Below are 17,498 nucleotides of genomic sequence, written 5' to 3'. Positions count from 1 at the left end.
TTGCATGATTACAGGAGTCATTCGACTCCAGCTTTGGAAGCTTTTGGTGACAGATGGGTGATAACTGTACATGGTGTATGTACTGTATTTTTATTTATTTCATAGCCTATTGAATAAAATTAATTTATTCAGTAGAGTTAATGTTACAAAACAAATTTGTTAACTGGAGCTGTGGTTGAGATCTGGGTTAGATGTCTTAATATAAATTTCTTCATAATATGAATACATGTTTGAAATCCTTTTTGGAAATATATTTAAAATGGAACAAAATGAATAGGAAGACTGAAATTAAGTTCTTGGTTTGGTTTAATTATCAAACATTACTGTATATGCATATGCTGTTTATATCTCTTTTGTGTGAATATGGACGATCATAGCAACATACAAATGACATACCACAAGCCTATTCTTGAATCTTCACTGTCACAATCAAATCAGAGAAAGATGAAAAACATGCCCATCAAATCCTATTTTCAGAGCCCACATATTCTCTAGTGATCTGGTTTTATAGTCTCAGACCATAAGAAGGCTGAATGACAGCTAAACCACTGTAACAAGTATAAATATGCTTTCCCTCGCTTTATCATTTGTGATGTCTGTTCAGCTTATAAAAGAAACAAAAACACATACTATTTGCAGTTACCTAACACAGTTTCACAGAATCAATTTTTGTTTGAATTCCATTGAATTTTAGAAGAAGAAAAATGCCCACAATGCTATTTTCAATTAATTGGGTGGGAAATTTCACAATAATAATGTAAGAATATGTACTATTTCTGTTCCAATTTCTTGATGTGTGGAGTTCAGGGACGAGGCTAGGGCAGGGACACAAAGTTGGCAGGGGGTGGCGAGATGTACAGTCCTGCTTCAAACCATGAGTGCCATAAGTAAGCATTGTGCAAATAAAGCTAGTGTCATAAGCCCTGTTGCTCCATTGGGCTCAAACATGGCTTGCGTTATGAGCTGACAGGACACCAAGGACAGAGAGGAGGATCCTGGTAAGGTATACATACTGGGACAAGCTGAAGATGGGGAGGGGCAGGTTGGGGACTTACAAGGTACTCACGGGACAGCAGAAGACACCGAGGGAGCAGCATGGACAGTTCAGGGGAGGCAGGGGGAGAAGAAACATTACCAGAATCAGAAATACCCTCCATCTCCGCAGACACGGTGGGCTCAGGAACATCAGGAACTGCACTCCAAAAGACTGAGGCAGGCAAGGGAACACAGCTCAGCCACTAGTGGACCAGGTGAAGGTCATAGGACTCGTTAGGTCTGGGAGGAGATTGTGGATTAGGTTCAGGGCAGGTGAGGATCACATGCTTCATCAAGTTGAGAAGCACAGGTGCTCAGCTGGAGAAAACTCTGGTCTGTAAATTTATCAGGACAAGTTATTTGTTGTTTACTGTAGTAATAATTGTGTTCTTAAAATTTATCTTCTGTATTATGAAAATAAATAAAACCATTATTAAAAAAATAAAAATGATTGGGTAGGATTAAAGGGAAGCAAAGCAGAAACTCTTTGTCTGCTCAACTTTCTCTGTTAATGGACCACAGCTTGGCTGCTCCAGGAACGCCAGTGGACTGTGACTTCTGGACTGACCCCAGGTGTTCCAACACAGGTTCTTCTGCAGAGGCGGTAACCTGACCTTACTAATTGACTTTGGACCTTGCTTGTTGCATTGGACCTGGACTGGTACCTGACTGGACTGGGTGCACTATCAGGACTTACCTCTGGGGTATGCAGGGGTTCAGAACAGCTTGGCAGACCCAGGTGGTTGAGGAGGAGGAAGAGGAAGCAAGAGCAGAGATGAATTGTGAGAACTGAGGATGGCTCCTTTCTGCCCCTCCTGTGGAGCAGAGAGCCTCTTTGGGGGCTGAGGAGGGCAACGACCAACCACTGGAGATGGCTTAGGAGGAGGTGGCAGATGCCGAGCTGGAGTCAGGAAGGGAGAGTGCAGCCTAGTCACAGAGGACCAAGTGCCACCTCCAGAGATGGGAACAGGCTCACCCACCAGATAGGGTGTGAGCCTATGAACCCAACATTCCTACAAGGTAAGAGTCTGATGAGAATCTTGTCACCTTGTCTTTAAAAGCTTGGTGAGTGGGGCATGAAAACTCACTGGGGCACCTTTATTGATTCCACCCAGTTCTTAACTGCTTGCCCAGCTCCTGGACTCCTACTGCTGCTGCTAAGTTATGCTGTTCCTTGCCTAAAGAAAGATCTCTGTCTACCTCACAAGTATGAGCTTCTGTCATGTTTTTGGGCAAGAGTCGGGACAGCTAGTGGCGTAGCGTGGGGGGTGCAGGGGGGGCCGGCCGCACCGGGCGCAACATCTGGGGCTTAGGGGGCGCAAATTACTTGCCTTGCCCCGGGTGCTGACAACCCACGCTACGCCACTGGGGACAGCTAGACTAATACTGCAGGTAGAAAGCTAGTATTCCTTCCCTTCGCTTCGCTTCCCTTCCCTTCCCTTGCAGTGCATACTGCAACTTGTGAAGAAGGTCCTGGCTATTCTGCCCTGCTTTTGCCAGCAAGTTGAGAGTAGGATGGGCTGAGGAGTTCAAGATGGCTCAGTTCTCCTCCTCCTCTTCCATGCATCCTCAAAGTCCCTTCCCACCTGGGCTGCAGGAATGAGGAGGAGGCTGGTGGCAGCAACTAGCACATAGTAACACCCAACAGGCAGCAATGCAGGGCTATTATGCAACAGCAACAGAGGGTGTGTGAGAGGCTCTCTTGAGCACACCCTACTTCCCCTCCACAACTTCATGTTGCAGCATCATTACTTGAGTGTTCCTCTACTGATGTATCATGTGACTGGCTGCTAGGGAAGAGAAACACATACAGTACAACGTCAAGAACACAGGGCTGGTTGCACAACACATTATGTAGGAGAAACTGGACTGGGGGCTGCCATTTGGGAATCTTCCTTATGTTCCTGTAACATAGTTCTGCTGTCAACCACAGCATCAGGCTCTATTCTGCTGGAGCAAAGGAGCTTCAAATGGAGACTGCAATATGAAATCACTGGATTTTAACACATAAAGTGTTCCTGTGCCTCCACTTGTGGATTGAACTGTGACAATGGGTCATTATTTTTTAGCACATTATATGTGTTAATTGGTTTAGCAATGACAGGACAGCTGTGTCCTCAAATACTGCTTTGGGAATGACCACTGTTAAGTATGTAATTATCACTGTCTGTTCTTTCCTGCGTTTTGTTTCCCTCTGGTGTCACTTTTCACAATCACCCCATCCAAGTTCATGAATCTGATGAAGTAGACTGTAATAAACTTGTCATAATATATTCTACAATAAATTAGCTAGTCTTTAAGTTGCCTCAAGACTCTAATGTTTTTGCTCTAAAAGACTAACATGGCTACATGGCTAACATGTTGTGGTCTAAAACATCAGAGGGCAATAGCTAAGAGAGGCTGAATTAGATTATATAAATCCCAATTGATTTTGAATGCACGCTTCCACAGAGGCAGGTCCCTGCAAATATAAGATTTCTCAAGACAGGATCAAACTCAACAGGTTTCTGTTTTTCCAAGGTGTGATGAGCAGAATCAATTGACTCTTAATAACATTACAAACAAATAAGGGGACGCAGGTGGCGCTGTGGGTTAAAGCCTCAGCACCTAGGACTTGCCGATCAAAAGGTCGGCGGTTCGAATCCCTGCGGCGGGGTGCGCTCCTGTCGTTCGGTCCCAGCGCCTGCCAACCTAGCAGTTCGAAAGCACCCCCGGGTGCAAGTAGATAAATAGGGACCGCTTACCAGCGGGAAGGTAAACGGCGTTCCGTGTGCTGCCCTGGCTCGCCAGATGCAGCTTGTCACGCTGGCCACGTGACCCGGAAGTGTCTGCGGACAGCACTGGCTCCCGGCCTATAGAGTGAGATGAGCGCACAACCCTAGAGTCTGGCAAGACTGGCCCGTACGGGCAGGGGTACCTTTACCTTTACCTTTTAACATTACAAACAAAATCAAATACACTTATTTTAAAGAATATTAACAACAAAATTCTACTAAAAACTTGAGGTGCATTTCTATTCTTGTGCTTTTTGCTCTTTTGACTCTCTATTTCTCAGTTTCTGGCAAATGTCTGCCCTGCTCCCATATCACAAAAGACAGTAGCAGAGGCTTTTACTTGTTACGTAATACAGTGGTACCTCGGGTTACATACGCTTCAGGTTACATATGCTTCAGGTTACAGACTCCGCTAACCCAGAAATAGTACCTCGGGTTAAGAACTTTGCTTCAGGATGAGAACAGAAATTGTGTAGCGGTGGCGCAGTGGCAGCAGGAGGCCCCATTAGCTAAAGTGGTGCTTCAGGTTAAGAACAGTTTCAGGTTAAGAACAGACCTCCAGAACGAATTGAGTACTTAACCTGCCCGAGGTTCCACTGTAGATCTTTATTCAGGCATGTACTAGTATAGGCTCAGCAGAAGCCACACGGTCCAGAAGTCATCATTCCAAAGTATGCGAGTAAGACAAGAGATTCAGAGCTGAAGGAAACCAATGATGATGTCTCAACAGTTGTCACACCCTTCCCTTCCAGCTTTTAAAGCCAAGGTGTGGTGAGCTCACTTGTGAGACTTAGTGACAAGACTGTGCCCTGCCTCTCTGACTGCAGGAAGAATTCGACATAGCACTCTCATTCTGCCAGCACAAGGATTTCAGCTTGCTAGATGAAACAGTCTGCCCTCTCCTTCCTCTGCGCACTGCTTTGGGGGTTCTCCCAAGCCCCCCCTAAGCCAGTTTGTAGCGGGAGAGGGAAAGCCTAGTTGCACTAGCAGAATTCTGCTAGCAGAACTTGTTAGTTGAATCTGTAAAGGCTGATCGGACCTCAGGGGCATAGGGAACCACTAGAAGTGGTCCCATCAAGCAATCTCAGTATCAAGGTAGTACCATCTGGATGGGCTTGCCAAGAAAAGCAGCTTTGAAAACATACTGTTAAATAAATATCCAACCACCAGTTCAGCCATCTTTTGTACATGCAGTGGTGGCCAGTCCCCATTGGGACTGGAAGGGCATAAAGCAAGAAGCCGACAATAAGTGGCACCAGAGCCAATGATAGGCAGAGTCAAGCAAATTTACCGTAGTTTCATTCCCACCTGCTCCCTGCTGAGTTCTAGAAATGTAACTGAGCCTAAGGATGAGGAAGCTGACAGCCACCTTAGGTTGGTGGATCAGTGCCCCATTCATCCTAATGAGGACACCGTATTGTCCTTCGCAGCAGGCACCACATTGTCTCAGGCAGCCTGCTGGAGAAGAGAGTGCCCTGCCTACTTTGATCTACATGGAGAATTGCCTTCAGCCAGGCTATGTTTTTAACCGAAAATTGTTCTCTGTCATACTGAGGGGTTCTTTCTCATCACAAGCTGCCTGATCCTTCTAACAGGATCAAGGGCTGGATCTAGACACATCAAATAAGTGATTCAGTTAAAAGTATTGTAAACTCATACAGGGAAGTCTGGCAGGGAAAGACGGGACTCCATAGCGCCATATAAAACACTTTTAAAAAAACCCCAATCTAGCTGAGTCCAAGGACTAAACTTTGGACCTTCTGCAGGCAAGGTTGAGCATGTGCTCTACCATTAAATGATGAAAGGAAGATTGGTGGTATCTTGCATAGTTTATTCCTCCAAGGTACTCTTGTTCTTCTGAGGTCAGTATTGGTCACCGCCAGCCTTGACATAGGACAAGAAAAGGGGTCCTATTTACTTTTCTGGAACCCATCTGACTAAATTCAACCATCTGGTTATTTTTCCTGTCCTTTTCCCTGAAGCCCTTTTAAAGTCTTGCTCTGCTTCTGAAGCTAGTAAAACATCACTCACAGCATGTTGTCAGTATGACCCATTTCTGCCACCACTCTTCAGAAGACAATTTTCTTTTTGGGTAAGATCTGTTTGATGTTCTCTATATAGATTTGTTCCCCACATAGCCTTCCCCAAGAGGAAACTGGGTATCTGCAATGGGTAGAGAAGAACCACACCCCACTGGAGCTGATTCAGATAGGATTATTATCTTTTATTCACATTAAGAATGAGGATTGTGCCTCTGGAGCTGGTCTTGAGACAATCCGAGTATATAGGTCCACACTACAGAACTTGAACCTAAGTCTTGATCTCGTTCACTCATCTTATAAAATCTCCACAAGGATTGTTTCATAACAATATACTAAAACCTTGCCCAAAGAGTTTGAAAATAAATGAATACCATTTGGCCATATGGAAAATCTAGAACACCTGTGAGAAGTGTGTTGAGAAACAGTCTTATAAATGGTGTATTTTCTTTTTAAGGTAGACAGATTTCATCTTAGTCATCGTCATCTGTCTGATTAATTTGTTACTTGCAAATGAACTGGGCACAAAGTGCACTTGTATCCAAGTTATGCATTTGAAGGCACTTTTTTTGGAATAGAAGCATATGATTCAGCAAGTTCTTCTGAGAAGGTTTCACATAATTATATTTTTTTTCACAGAATCTAAACTTACAGACTTGCTCACTCTAAGTGATTACATAAGATCCTGATGGAACTTTACAACAATCTGGCCTAGCTCTTGCAGAGGCAATGTTGCAGAGCTTTCACTCTCTGGTCTGATGCAGAATTCTGGGTGCATCTGCATCTCTCATTCAAGTCTTTTATTATCATTACTCGTCCTTCCTTAGGAGTGCAGAATTGAGCTACCTCCTCTTTAGCTTCACAGCAACTCTGTGGAGTAGGTTATTCTGGGGGGAAAGTGACTGACCCACTGTGCCTTGAACCCAGAGTTCACCAGTCGATGTCCAATACTAAACCACACTGCCTCTCTCTCTTTGTTGTTTTGCATTGTTTAGGCTGCAAAATGATGGTGAGATATGTGTCTAATTAAACACATAGTCTACTTGTGCACAGACAATTTCCTGTTGATATTCCTCAGAGACATTTACATTTAGTTATTTTCCTTCTTAATGGGGGAGCCTGGATAGCTCAGTTGGTTAAGAATGTGGTGCTGATAATGCCAAGGTTGCAGGATTGATCCCTGTATAGGACAGCTGCATAGTTCTACATTGTAGGGGTTGGACTAAGGACTCAGCTATATTAGTAAATAAAGAGTGATTTGAATGTGTTATAAACATGCAACACCAGGTGGCGCCAGATAGCAGGAAATTTTAAAACACGATTTTCCATAGGGATTTTTTTCTTTTGTTATAACGATCTGATTTCTGACTTATTCATAGCATTTCCCCCTGTGTTTAGATCCGCCCTAGATGATCCTCAGGCTCCCTTCCAACTCTACGATTCTATGATTCTATTTATGCATCCTAGTCCCTGAATATATTTTGTCACAGCCATCCAGTTGCAGATGCCTTTTGGCAGGTTGTTTGGAAGTGTTGTGCTATTCTGTTATTTAAGTGTCTCTGAGTTGTCTTTTAAATTTTTAAACAAAGGTTTTGATGGACATTAATTTGGAGGGCCATGTTTACATAAATACATTTTGTTTGTTTCGGTGTCCCTCCGCTTTTTGGTCCATGTGCGTCTCTCTGCAGTGCTATTTCTCATGGACACAGACCTGTAGCATTCATATGAACTACACGAGGAAATATTTAATAGGTTTTTTGAGGCTCTGTGATATCTCCATACAGACTGGCCAGAGGGTGTTGCCAGAGGTTTAAAAGTTTGTGCTTTTAAAATATTATTTCCCTGACCAACAATGCTGTCTCTACAGGTGACCAACATTCTAGCTCTCTAGCTTGAGGATACTGTCCAAGAGTCTAAGAGTTGACATTAGAGCTGAGGGATACAATTCCCAAAGGAGCTATGTTGGGTGAGCGATTATCTCAGTATTCAGGAAGCCCTAAGGAAGACACACATACAGTTGGGAGTCTTTTCATATAGGTAAACTGCACTTGCTACTGCCTTCGCTATTGCTAGCTGCCAGAATATTTATATATACACATACCCACAAAAGTGCTTGCACTTAGGTGTTTTATATATATATTCTTGGGAGGGAAATGCATTTACTTACCTTATATAAAACCTTACATTATGTAAAATATAAAACTTCCTGTGAAATGTACATGAGAAATGAGCTTATCTGATATTCAGTTGCAAACCCTGGTGTGTGTCCCTGTTTTTTCCCTTTTCTCTCCCTAAAAGTGTAGTACTGAATGCAGTTTTGCTACCGTCAAATCCATCTTCTTCCTTGCTATGAGATGGTTTAATACAGCCAATAAGCCACGCCTGGCCATGTAGAGATCACTGGAACTGAACAGATTAATGAGCTCTTGAGACGCCATATTATAGCAAGATAATGATTTAGCTGAAGTTTTTGGATCACACCCTGGAGAACTAAAGTATATTTAAGGCCTACTGCTGTGCTCCCAAAACTGTGGCATGTGAGGTGATGCAGAATAGTCTGCCGTATTTGGCAACACTAATCATAGAATCATAGAATCATAGAGTTGGAAGAGACCACAAGGGCCATCGAGTCCAACCCCCTGCCAAGCAGGAAACACCATCAGAGCACTCCTGACATATGGTTGTCAAGCCTCTGCTTAAAGACCTCCAAAGAAGGAGACTCCACCACACTCCTTGGCAGCAAATTCCACTGTCGAACAGCTCTTACTGTCAGGAAGTTCTTCCTAATGTTTAGGTGGAATCTTCTTTCTTGTAGTTTGGATCCATTGCTCCGTGTCCGCTTCTCTGGAGCAGCAGAAAACAGCCTTTCTCCCTCCTCTATGTGACATCCTTTTATATATTTGTACATGGCTATCATATCACCCCGTAACCTCCTCTTCTCCAGGCTAAACATGCCCAGCTCCCTTAGCCGTTCCTCATAAGGCATCGTTTCCAGGCCTTTGACCATTTTGGTTGCCCTCCTCTGGACACGTTCGAGTTTGTCAGTGTCCTTCTTGAACTGTGGTGCCCAGAACTGGACACAGTACTCCAGGTGAGGTCTGACCAGAGCAGAATACAGTGGCACTATTACTTCCCTTGATCTAGATGCTATACTCCTATTGATGAGGCCCAGAATTGCATTGGCTTTTTTAGCTGCCGCGTCACATTGTTGGCTCATGTCAAGTTTGTGGTCAACCAAGACTCCTAGATCCTTTTCACATGTACTGCTCTCAAGCCAGGTGTCCCCCATCTTGTATTTGTGCCTCTCATTTTTTTTGCCCAAGTGCAATACTTTACATTTCTCCCTGTTAAAATTCATCTTGTTTGTTTTGGCCCAGTTCTCTAATGTGTCAAGGTCGTTTTGAAGTGTGATCCTGTCCTCTGGGGTGTTAGTCACCCCTCCCAGTTTGGTGTCATCTGCAAATTTGATCAGGATGCCCTTGAGTCCATCATCCAAGTCGTTGATAAAGATGTTGAATAAGACCGGGCCCAAGACAGAACCCTGTGGCACCCCACTAGTCACTCTTCTCCAGGATGAAGAGGAACCATTGATGAACACCCTTTGGGTTCGGTCAGTCAGCCAGTTACAAATCCACTGAGTGGTAGCATAGTCAAGACCGCATTTTACCAGCTTCTTTACAAGAATATCATGGGGCACCTTGTCAAATGCCTTGCTGAAATCAAGGTAGACCACATCCACTGCGTTCCCTTCATCTACCAGGCTTGTAATTCTGTCAAAAAACGAGATCAGGTTAGTCTGACATGACTTATTTTTCAGAAATCCATGCTGACTATTGGTGATCACAGCATTCCTTTCTAGGTGCTCACAGACTGTTTGCTTAATGATCTGCTCCAGAATCTTCCCTGGTATTGATGTCAGACTGACTGGGCGGTAATTATTTGGGTCCTCTCTTTTCCCCTTTTTGAAAATAGGGACAACATTTGCCCTCCTCCAGTCTGCGGGGACTTCGCCTGTTCTCCAGGAATTCTCAAAGATGACTGCCAGTGGTTCTGAAATCACATCTGCCAGTTCTTTTAATACTCTTGGATGCAGTTCATCTGGCCCTGGAGACTTGAATACATCTAGACTAGCCAAGTATTCTTGTACTATCTCCTTAGTTATTCTGCGGCCACCACAAACCTGCTTGGTTTTTATGAATCTGGCCTCTGGTACTGGCCTGGCTGGGGTCAGAAAGAGACTCAGGAAAGACACATATGGCTTGAAGAAGCTAAAGAGCCAAGAAATTTGGCAACAATGTAAGAAGACATTTAGCGGGGGGGAGAAAAACAGATAGCCAGTGGTACACGTGGTTTTAATGCATAAAGGTAAAGGTACCCCTGCCCGTACGGGCCAGTTTTGCCAGACTCTAGGGTTGTGCGCTCATCTCACTCTATAGGCCGGGAGCCAGCGCTGTCCGCAGACACTTCCGGGTCACGTGGCCAGCGTGACATCGCTGCTCTGGCAAGCCAGGGCAGCACACGGAACACCGTTTACCTTCCCGCTAGAAAGCGGTCCCTATTTATCTACTTGCACCCGAAGGTGCTTTCGAACTGCTAGGTTGGCAGGCGCTGGGACCGAACGACAGGAGCGCACCCCACCGCAGGGATTCGAACCGCCGACCTTTCGATCGGCAAGTCCTAGGTGCTGAGGCTTTAACCCACAGCGCCACCTGCGTCCCTTTTTAATGCATAAGAACACAAAAAAAATCTATTTTGGATCAGACTAAACATCCACTTAGTCCATCCTGTTTCCCACAACAGGACCTGAGCCTAAAATGGAGGGGCTGACAGCATTGGCACCCTAAGGGCCTTGCTTCCCTCATAGCCACAGCCTTGGATTCAAACAGAAATCGAACATCACTCTGACTCTCTCCAGCTTGCTGCTTTTTCCTCCAACTCACATCACTGCAACACTCTCTGCCCTCAACTCCTGCTTTGTCTTTTTAACTACCTGCCAGTTGAGGGAGGGGACTCGCACATTTCTTTGTTCCCTTAATGGCCCATCACCCACAAGATCCCCACATCAGGAAACTAGTGTGGCTCTTGGCATACAGTCTACTCCAGGGGTCAGCAAACTCTTTCAGCAGGGGGCTGGTCCACTGTCCCTCAGACCTTGTGGGGGGCCAGACTATATTTGGGGGGAGGAATGAATGAATTCCTATGCCCCCAAATAACCCAGAGATGCATTTTAAATAAAAGGACACATTCTACTCATGTAAAAACATGCTGATTCCCGGACTGTCCATGGGCTGGATTGAGAAGGTGATTGGGCCGGATCCGGCCCCTGGGCCTTAGTTTGCCTACCCATGGTCTACTCCTTTCCCCCAAACTCGTAACAATATAATTTCTGAAGTGAGGAAACCAGAAGAGTATGTAGCATTCCAAATGTGTCCCTACTATAGATTTGCATTATGATATTGTCAATTTTTTTCTCAGTCCCTTTCCTAATGATCCCTAGCATGGAATTTACCTTCATCACAACAGCTGCTGCATACTGAGTTGATATTTGCATGCTTCTCTGGCATGCTCTTATTATATGTACTGATCATTTTTATTTGCAAACAAAAGCGACAGAGAGGGACCCTTGAGACATCCATGTGATATTACTGAATCTCTTGAGCCTGAAACAACACTCTCTCCCCTCCAATCCCCAAAGAAAACAAATTAGCAAAAGAAAGTATCAAACAGCACACCCCTACACATATCTACATACTCAAAAGTCCCATTGTACTCATTGGGGCTTACACTCAGTTATAACTGTGTGTAAGTTTGCAGCCTAAAGGGTGGAAGAGTACATATTAACATTAGGAAAAATCAAAGGCTCCAATAATGAAGAAAGCAAGGAAGAACACCAGCTAGTATGTGAGACATTGACATTTGTCAAAAAAGATTGCAGGAAGGTCGGCTGGGTACAAATGTCCACATCGAAATAACAAGAAACAGAACACCAGTTAGAGACAGTCAGTATTGGAAGATGATATCAGATACAGAGTGCAGTCTAGCTCTTCAGCATTGGGTAGGGACTGATGCCAAGGGCTGGAGGGGAGGTTGATAGGCTATTCTGCTTCCCAGGGTGCTACCAGATAGAACAGATGTTTCTCATGCACATAACCTCTTTCCAGTATCCACAATACATTGCTTGCATAAAAGGCCAAGCCTGCATGAGTTCTGGATTTGACTTTCTGGGGGAAATCCGTTAAGTTTAAACAAACAAACAAACAACTGTTGCCAACGATCCATTTACAATATTAAGCCTTCATTTCAAAGCACCCCAAGTTACACCCAGCAGATGAGCAGAGGTATTTCAAATTCTACTCAAATTCAAATGAGATTGCAGAGAAGATGGATGGTTGTTGTTTGTTTGTTTGTTTGTTTGTTTGTTTGTTTGTTTGCATCCAGACTTTACAGTGGAAGATGTAGGGCTGTGCCTGAACTAACTTTCTCAGGAAGGGAGTCAGAGGAACTGGGGAAATATTGGTGACAAGAAGCTTTATTAACAAATTAAAAACTGACTCTTTGCCGGGTCTAGATGGTATTCACCTAAGATTTCTTAAAGAACTATAATGTGAAATTGCTTATCTCCTAACAAATATATATAACTGTCTCCAAGATCAGCCTCTATACTTGAAGGCTGGAGGAAATTGGCAATGGAACACCAATTTGTTTTAAAATAGAAAAAGACATCTAGAAGAGATCCAGGAAATTACAGGCTGGTTAGCATAAAGTCTGTTTCAGGAAATCTGGTGGAAAGCATTATTATACCAACCAGTATGGCTTCTGCAAGGAACTTGCTAACCTTTTAGAGTTCTTTTGAGAATGTCAACAACCATATAGATAGAGGTGATGCAATTGGCATTGTGTACTTGAATTTTCAAAAAGCTTTTGGTTAATTACCTCACCATAGACTCCAGAGTAAGCTTAGCAGTCATGAAATAACAGAAGAAGTCCTCTTATACAGTAGATCAATAACTAGTTATGGAACTGGAAAAGAGCAGGAGTAACTAGGTAGTTGTCCCTATGGATGGATGCAGAAAGTTGAGACATTGAGATACATCCTTTTAAACTTGTTCATTAATGATCTAGAGTTAGGGGTGAGCAGTGAGGTAGCCAGGTTTGCCGATAACACCAAATGGTTCATGAAGGATAAAATAAAAAGTGATTGCAAGGATCCCCAAAGAATTTCTGCAAAGTGGGCAAAAATGGCAAGTGTGTAATTCAAATGTAAGCAAGCGTAAAGTGATGCACGGTATTGCTCCTTCGATATATTGTGAGCCACTTCGGCCACAGTTTTGAGGGTAAGTGGCATACAAATTCAAATGAACGGTAAGTTCAGTGGAGTTTGCTCCCAAGAATTTTTAGCAGGGGTGGGGGACCCTTTTGAGCACAAGAGCCACATTCTATCGTGGACAACCTTTGGTGGCCACATGCAAGTGGTGTATGGCACCAGAGGCAAAAGTGAGTCCAGCAATGGTTGTTACTCTAACCTTTGCACAGTAAATTACATCTCAGCTATAATAGGCTCCTCTCCAATCTCAATCTGGGTAAGTAAGAGGCATTACCACAGTTCAAGAACTCATTCCAGCCAGGCAAAAACTCTTGAGAAGGGCACAGAGAAGAGTTGTGGCAGGGGATAGGTAGCCTGTGCATTGGTGTGGCCTGGAGAGTGTCTTAAGAGAGCTCCAGAGGGCCTGAGAGATTCTCTACCCCTGGAGTATAAAACTGAAGCCCACTTCCAGGGAAGGACCTGGCAACCCTTAAGTGTCATGGAAATGAGTTGGCAAAGAAAGATTCTAGAAATGATCAAATGGCACTGTTCATTTTCATTACTGTGAAGTCATCTGGATTTGGCTCAAAAGGGAGGCAGTAATAGAAAGAAGCTTGGATGAACACTGGTTTGGTCACATTACAAACACGGACATTCAAATAAGCCAGAGAGCCTGACTGTTAGGCAAGAGAGGATGAAAAAGGCCAAACGAATATGGACTGAGATAGAGGGATTGATCTAGAGAGCAAAGCTAGTCAGGAATTGGCAAGTACCCTGTTTACGTTAAAAGGACAGATGGTCATAATGATGATTTCATTCTTTTCACAAATGTATTTTCTAATGCTTCAGGATAATAGCCAAGCTGCCTATGCATTTGTGGTTATGAGACCAAGATTTTAAAGAAAGGTCAATTTTCCTTTTAAGGGGGTATTTTTACTTTCCTGAGGGTGTCTCCTGTTAGTTGTCGCTGTAAAAAGGGCATTGCATTGCTAGAATTATCCAATCCAGAATGTCAATTGTTATGTTGATCTAGCTAGACATATTCTGCATGCTTCAAGTTGCCATATATTTCCCAGCTGGTGTTCCTGATATTTTTGGATTTGGTCTACAGAGAGCTTCAGCATTGTCAGACAAGCCCTTCACTCTGAGTGTCCCCTGCAAACAATAAAAGATCACACTATGTGATCAGAAGATTAACTTGCTATAGTGCCAACTCCTTAGAATGCAGATGCACCCTCCACCCGAGCAGTGTGCATGCTGATCAGAAAGGGGGGGAAAGGAACGCCAGTGAATTTTATTGACAAAAACAGAACTACTGCTATATAAATTCTAAAGGTCAAGATGTAGCATCTGAAAAGCAGGAATTGAATTTGTTTCTGTATGACAACAATTTCTGTCAGATTTTGTTCTGAGAAAGCTACATTAATCCCCATGATGGTTGATCATGGTGTGTGTGTGTGTGTGTGTGTGTGTGTGTGTGTATACACACACACACACACACACATACATACACATGCACAAATATATATATATATATATATATATATATATATATATATATCTTGATCGTATGTCCCACAAAGGGAAGTTCTACTGCAACTTTTTGTATATGAACCCATCGTCCTAGGTTCTTCCTCTCTCCACCTTGTCCGTGCGCTTTCACACGCAAACACACACACACACACACACACAGAGAGAGAGAGAGAGAGAGAGAGAGAGAGAGAGAGACAAGCACTTTGGCCTCAGTCATTTATTCAGTTTATGGTCTTAACTGGGGCTCTGTGGTACATACTCCCTGGTCTTTTCGCTGCATGCAAAGTTACTGTCATCTGATTATCACTAGTCAGGATATCAAGGGCCTTATTCCCAGCTGAAGGAAACTGACAGTCTGAGAGAGGCAGGAGGAGCAAGGAAGATGTTTGCATATGACTGTACAATATGTTGGCTTGGTATGAGAGTTGGCATGAGGGCCAAGTATGGCATAGAAAAGATAAAGTAGTAGGCATTCATAACGCACCTCAGCTCAACACCATAATTGCTCCTTGGGAGCCATCAGGGCTGTCAAATCGGAGGCGGCTGTCAAATCTGGAGGCGATTTTGGCTCTGCACGCGGTAGGTTGTCTTGTCCTCTTGCCCAACAGAAACGGGCGTATTCCTAAGTTTTCCCTTAACTTGGCCAAATAGCCCTTTGGGCGTTTAAGGGGGGGCAGTAATCGACGTGGGGGCAACATGTTAAACCACCCTTCCTTGCGCGGCCCCGTTCCAACTCTCCCTGCCCTGCCTCAGTGGCTGCTTTTGAAACACACTTGCGATGCATTTATATAAAGGCCAAACGTACATGCTGAACCAAACATAGTACCAGAACCTCAGCCAGTTCCACGTGGGCGATCATTTCTGGCCGCCCTTTGAGAACACGAACCCATCGCCCTAGGTTCTTCGCCGGCTCCTTCCTCTCTCCACCTTGTCCGTGCGCTTTCACACGCAAACACACACGCGCGCACACACACACAGAGAGAGAGAGAGAGAGAGAGAGAGAGAGAGAGAGAGAGAGAGAGAGAAGCGCCTTTGGAGCAGAGAAACTCAGCTCTGGCGTCTGTGTTGTGTGTTCGCGAGAGAGGAAACCCTGAATTTCTTCAACTGTTTCGCCCTTAAACTTGGTGGGGGTAGGGGGATCCGCTTTAGGAAAGACTTCCTGACCCTCGCAGGGCGCACCCCAGTCGGTTATCTCGGACGACGAGCTTCCCCTGGAGATTGTTATTATTGATAGTACTGGCAATTTGTTCAGGGGACACCACGTGTGCGGTGGCGCGGCGCCTCGGAGGTGGGCTTGCACACAGCACGGCGACATCGTGCGATCCGGAGTCACCCCCCCCCCCGGCTCCTTTCCAACAGCAGCAGCCACCCACTCCTGCCACCCAGCACCACCCAGCTTGCCTGGCGGCGCGCGGGCTGGGCTGCGAGGAGAGGGGAGGTGCTGCCTCAGGCTCCGTCTCTTCTCCCTCCTCTTCCTCCTCTCCGATCCCCTTTCCCTGCGGGAGCGAGCGCTTTGCAAGGACAACGAAGGCTCTCGAGTGCGGGGCGGACGAGGCGAAAACACCCGCCCCCCTTCCCTGCCCCGCGGTAAAGCCGGGCAGAAGCGCCCAGCAGCCAGCCAGCCAGCCAGCCAGCAGCCAGCCAGCTAGCAGCCCCGGCCGCGCCATCGCCCTTTCTCCGCCAGGAGGCATGAGCACCTGCGACGCCAAGGAGTATCTGGCCAAGAGGGAGATCCCGCAGCTTTTCGAGGTAAAAACCCTCCTCGCCAGCCGGTGGACCCCGGCAGGCGCTCACCTCTCGCCTCTGGACCCTGGGCGGAGCAAGTTCCCCCGAAGTCTAGGGGAGACTCACAGGATGGAGTGGGGAGGGTGAGGCTGTGGGATCTAGGGCAAGGTGGGAGCGCACGGAACAAGGGCAGCTGCCCGGCATATTGAAGGGGCAAGGCTTGTTTCGAAGGAAGGAATGTCACTTACTCCAGACTTCGCCTCTGACCTCTTTCGCCTTCTTCCTGCACAGTTTCCCAAGATCTAAAACGATGGTTGCGGTCTTTTGCCCCTTCCATAGTACCGGCTGGGCACCCGTGATTTGGGAGACATACGAGACCCTACAGGCAAAGGGGGGAATTGGGGTAGTTAGTACGGCGGGGGGAAAGGCATCCTCCTACCCCTGTCTGCTTGTTTTGTGTACCCAAAGAGATGCCTTTGCTTACAGAGCAGATTGTGCATCTTCTCAGCCCCCTGCCTGCTTCCTTTTGCCTTGCACACCTAGCCTGATTCTGCGGAGCAAAGAGGAGTTAACGTTGTCCTCCCACTCTACTTTTAATGGATCTGGAAGCTTTCTTGCCTCTGGTTGCCTTGGCTCCTCTAGCTGCTTGTAAGGCAGCATTGATCCGACCTTGTGAGATGTGAATATGTGTGGAATTGGTGATCAGAAAAGCAGGAGGCAGGAATGTGTCATCTCCCATGGCATTCTCTGAAAGCTCTACATACCTTGACTCCAGGGTGAATGGATGGAGCAGTCAGTGGAGATGCTGCTGCAGTTTATTTTCTCCTAGGCTGCATGCCTCATGCAGCCATGAATGCTTCCTGTGACCAAAACTGTGATATTTAAAAGGGAACATGATTGGGTAGCTAAAGTGAAAATACAAAGTCAGTTGCTTGTGCTGCTTGAGACCTAAAGGGATTTGGTCTCAAGCATGTTCATCTGAACATTTTGGCACACTTAGGGTCCCAGTCTCCATTCCAAAGAGTATTTTCATTGTCATTGCGTCAAATCTGTTTAATGAGAATTTTTAACCATAACATAAATTCTCCC

The 17,498-nt window shown here is 45.3% G+C and overlaps 1 protein-coding gene and 1 long non-coding RNA gene across 2 annotated transcripts in view; one reads left to right on the top strand and one right to left on the bottom strand.

Moving 5' to 3' along the window:
* Window positions 1–288: 288 nt before the first annotated feature.
* On the bottom strand, window positions 289–17,275 carry LOC114598840 (uncharacterized). Its single transcript, XR_003707169.2, has 3 exons — window positions 17,174–17,275; window positions 16,658–16,788; window positions 289–1,370 (listed from the first exon to the last, which is right to left on the bottom strand). It is a non-coding gene; the product is annotated as an uncharacterized LOC114598840 (long non-coding RNA).
* AK5 (adenylate kinase 5) overlaps window positions 15,809–17,498 on the top strand; it is an 86,079-nt gene continuing 84,389 nt past the window's right edge. The window contains exon 1 of the mRNA XM_028733054.2: window positions 15,809–16,433. Coding sequence (XP_028588887.2) covers window positions 16,374–16,433 — 60 coding nt within the window. The 5' untranslated portion in view covers window positions 15,809–16,373. The remainder of the gene's footprint in view (window positions 16,434–17,498) is intronic.

The sequence above is a fragment of the Podarcis muralis genome, chromosome 5 (genome assembly GCF_964188315.1).
Source record: "Podarcis muralis chromosome 5, rPodMur119.hap1.1, whole genome shotgun sequence".
NCBI classification, from domain to species: domain Eukaryota; kingdom Metazoa; phylum Chordata; class Lepidosauria; order Squamata; family Lacertidae; genus Podarcis; species Podarcis muralis.
Note: the sequence above shows the minus strand (reverse complement) of the source record. Positions and strands in the feature narration are given on the sequence as shown.